This window comes from Diachasma alloeum, unplaced genomic scaffold, assembly GCF_001412515.2.
Source record: "Diachasma alloeum isolate Michigan unplaced genomic scaffold, Dall2.0 Dall_scaffold_01222, whole genome shotgun sequence".
NCBI lineage: Eukaryota > Metazoa > Arthropoda > Insecta > Hymenoptera > Braconidae > Diachasma > Diachasma alloeum.
Window position 1 is genome coordinate 94,451 of NW_021681331.1, and position 3,784 is coordinate 98,234.

The 3,784-nt window shown below is 39.1% G+C and overlaps 1 protein-coding gene across 1 annotated transcript; it reads right to left on the reverse strand.

Annotated features, from left to right (window-relative positions):
* Positions 1-1,245, reverse strand: LOC107046158. The gene has a single exon (XM_015268681.1). It carries the CDS (start codon positions 1,243-1,245, stop codon positions 1-3), a length of 1,245 nt encoding a protein of 414 aa, XP_015124167.1.
* Positions 1,246-3,784: the final 2,539 nt, after the last annotated feature.

The following is a 3,784-nucleotide window of genomic DNA, read 5'->3' on the forward strand; positions in this document are numbered from 1 at the left end:
TTACACTAGTTTCTTAACTCCTCCACTGATGGGATTGTATTCAACAATTCGATCATGGAGGATGAGACAGTACGCTGATGTATTGGGTGCGAAAGGAAAAGAAGATTCAAATTCCAGACGAATATCAACTGGACCAGTTTTCAAATACTCATTCTGCTTGGAACAATCGATTACAATCAATGGAGCATCGGTTAGAAATTTCTCTCTATTCAATAACGGCTCAGCTTCCTTTCCGTAGTAAGACTCTTGAAAGTTCACGTACATGTTGTATAGCGTTGAATACTGATTGATGGCGATATCCAAATTCAAATTGCCATATGGATAGCTCTCTGAGTTGAGGAAAAGCTTCACATCTCGGATACTGCAATGATCGAAGTGGCTCGCATTGGCTGTCTGGATGTTTTTACGATTCGTTTGGAATCCAAGAATAACGTATCTTGGTTTCTCCAATTGAGATGATGTCTTCACGACCCAAACATGCTTCGAGGTTGCTGGGAGAAGAGGATACTCATACAATTCCCATGTACGAAAGCCCATTGTAATGGGTGTGTCTTTTGCGATGAAATTGAGCAGCTTCACCTTGCGCTCGTCCGACACTTTAACATAGGGGATCAACCACTCAATCTTTTGAAGGTTAATCTTCCATTTCTCCTCAGGGTTTTGTTGATTGACAGCCCTCTGAAGTACTGCACAGATGTCTGTTTTCGATCTCGTAATAATGAGTTCATGCTTTGCGTTCACAACAATCTTCTGATAATCTTCAGCAAAGCCAAGTAGAAGACTTAATGGTATAGAGATGTCGAAATATCCTGCATTATCAGTGATTGTCTCATTACTATCCATACTATCATTCTTCAACCAACCAGCATTCTCCATCAAAAACCACTGGTTAGGACTCTGAGAAACATAATTTTTCATGAGACTCGTTAAACCCACATTTTTCACCCGATCAATCTCCACTCCATTGAGCTCATATCGCACTTCCTCAAACAAATGACAGATAGCGTTACTCACGAGTCTTGTTCTCTCGGTTGGCGTTGTTCCATTATCTTTGGTTAATCGACCATAAATATGCAGATGACTCTTACTGGGCAATAAACATAAATCTTGATGTTGTACAGTAATTGAAATTACATCATTATTACCATAGCTTGATGAGGCGAAGGGTTGATGAGTATGCATCTCATAGTGAGAAACTGACTCATCGAATACGATAGATTTTTGAATCTTCAAGATGTCCTCCATAATATATTATTGATGATTGGATTCACACTCGAGGTCTCAAGTTTAAACTCTTGAGGAATTGAATACTCTCACGTGTTAACGGTTTGATGGGTCTTTGACGACTGCTAGTCCTCTGGGGGGATGACTCCCTTTTATAACTCTTCCCAACCTTCGTTTGGAAAACGATACCCATTAGGTACGTTTAATGTGAAGTCTTATTGTGATTAATTGGCTCCTTGGAAGTTCAACAAGTCACCGTCCTGATCTACCAATCTCAGCTGGAGATGATCTATTGCTTGGACCACGATGGGAAGGTAAATGAGATTCTTCGGCACCTCAATGACCTTATATCCTGGAGGCACAGTGGGAAAAAATTCATGAATGATGTGAGCTTTCTTCCCATTAATATACGCACCTCCAGTGATATTACACTCCACACACATAGAATTCACTTTAAGAATCCTAACTGGCAAATCAGATACGTGTGATTTATTAGGTGATAAAATTCTGTTATCGAATCCTAATAATCTACCAATCGAATCGGGTGGTTTGAAATCAATTGTATGATCACTTTTGATTTCACTACACAAAGTATTATTATTGGCTTTTATGTTGATTGAAACACCTTTCTTCTGCCGAACCTTTCGCAAATATTTTTGAATGTCTTCAATCTCATAACTAGAGTAGTATAACTTATTATTTTTTTCTGTAATGTTTGGAATTGAATTGAATGTCAATAATTCAACAAGAGCCAAACTATAGTGATGATTATGAGATAATTCAATGGGAGGAAAATAATTTGCTTCCAAAATAGAGGAGGTTCCTGACAGGGTTAATGTGAAAGATTCTCCCATGGTTGTCAGCAGTAAACTAACACAATGAATGAATGTGAGCGATATTTATATCTGTCCTTTGAGAAATTTCAGACATAGATGACCACATATGATAGTATCATACTCTTGATGCTTCTGATGATTATTTTTGACAAGGCTACCAACACCGAAATGATCCATCAATTCTTTTGGTGGTTGTAAATTCCCAAAACTATCGAAATAAATGATTTCATTTTTCCGTTTCTTATATGCCACCCAGTGAGTGCCAGGATCATCCCTATCATCCAAATTCACTATAGCTGATTCATTCACCCGACGTCCATTTATGGGTAATCCATTTCTCATGTAAACTCCTCGGAAATATGGAATTTTCATGAGTTTGGAGTATTTTATGATATCAGCATCACTGAGGGCTCGGTGCGGTAGCTTTATGAGTTTTTTGGTTGCAAATGGAGTCCTAATCCTGTCTTATAGGGCTTCAAATACAGTCCTTTACCCATTGAAATTGCTTCCATTGTTTGATTATGATGTTTACTCTCCTCGAGGTACTGCTAAGCTGCTTTCGCGTCGTTCACAGCTTTTGCGATACCAGCGGCGCCTCCAGCTAAAGCTCCCGTGGCACTTAATCCAGCAAATAAGGGAATCAAGAATGGCAGTACTCCACCAATTTTTCCGGGTACTGGTAATACTCTTGGTGATTTTATGGAGCGCTTTCCTCCAGCTTTTCGAACAGCATCTCGTGCAGCTTGAAGAGCTGATTTGATCGCATCTCCAGGACGCATCGATTGTCTCGCTGCTTTGATGATTGTTTTGAGAGTAACATGCTTTTTTGCAGCACCCCGTCCACATGATTTCTTCTTTTTCACAAGACTTTTCCTACGTTTACTAGTTTTTCCCCCCACTTTTTTCTTCAATCCAAATCCAAAGCTAGTTTTAGCTTTCATAGCATTAGCTACAGCCCAAGCTGCAGCTTTTTCACCTAAACCCGCGTCTTTTGACAATACACGTGTCCACGCTCTATTTTCTAATGTTTTATCAGCGTTATGTCTTGCAGAAAGATTCTCTCGATTCTTTGAATATGCGATATCGTGTTCCTTACACGCTTTATCGAGAAGATTGATCCCAGGATCTCCGCGTGCTAACCTCTCTGACAGCTTCGTTCCTGGCCCACAATATTGATAACCGGGGATATGTAATTCGATGGGTAATTTGTTGATTATCTTGTTGAAAATTCCTTTTCCACTCTTCTTACATCCGCTCACTATCATAGCTCATACTCAACTGAGTGTGAATGGTATATAAACCCACTATTTATATGTTTTCATCTCAGTTGAACATGGGAAGTCATGAGTAATACTCATCAAAAATGAAGTTCGCGGAACAGGAAGTGAGATTACCCATTTTGAATTTCGATAAAGTAGTACAGAATGCGGATGATAAAATGAAAGAGAAACGTCATGGTGAATTACTACCGAATACAGTTCGAGCAATCTTTTGTGGACCTTCGAACTGTGGTAAAACGAATGCATTATTGGCGCTGATCACACATCCGAATGGTCTTAGATTCGAAAACGTGTATGTCTATTCAAAGTCTTTGAATCAACCGAAATATGAGTTTCTAAAGAATGTTTTAGAAGCAACAAAGACAATTGGATATTTTCCATTCAACGAACATGAAGAGGTCATAAAACCAGAAGATGCGAATCCCAATTCCATCTTTATCTTCG

Bases quoted from the DNA above. Each gene is read 5' to 3' on its own strand.
- LOC107046158 (XM_015268681.1), bottom strand. From the start codon at position 1,245: ATGGAGGACATCTTGAAGATTCAAAAATCTATCGTATTCGATGAGTCA.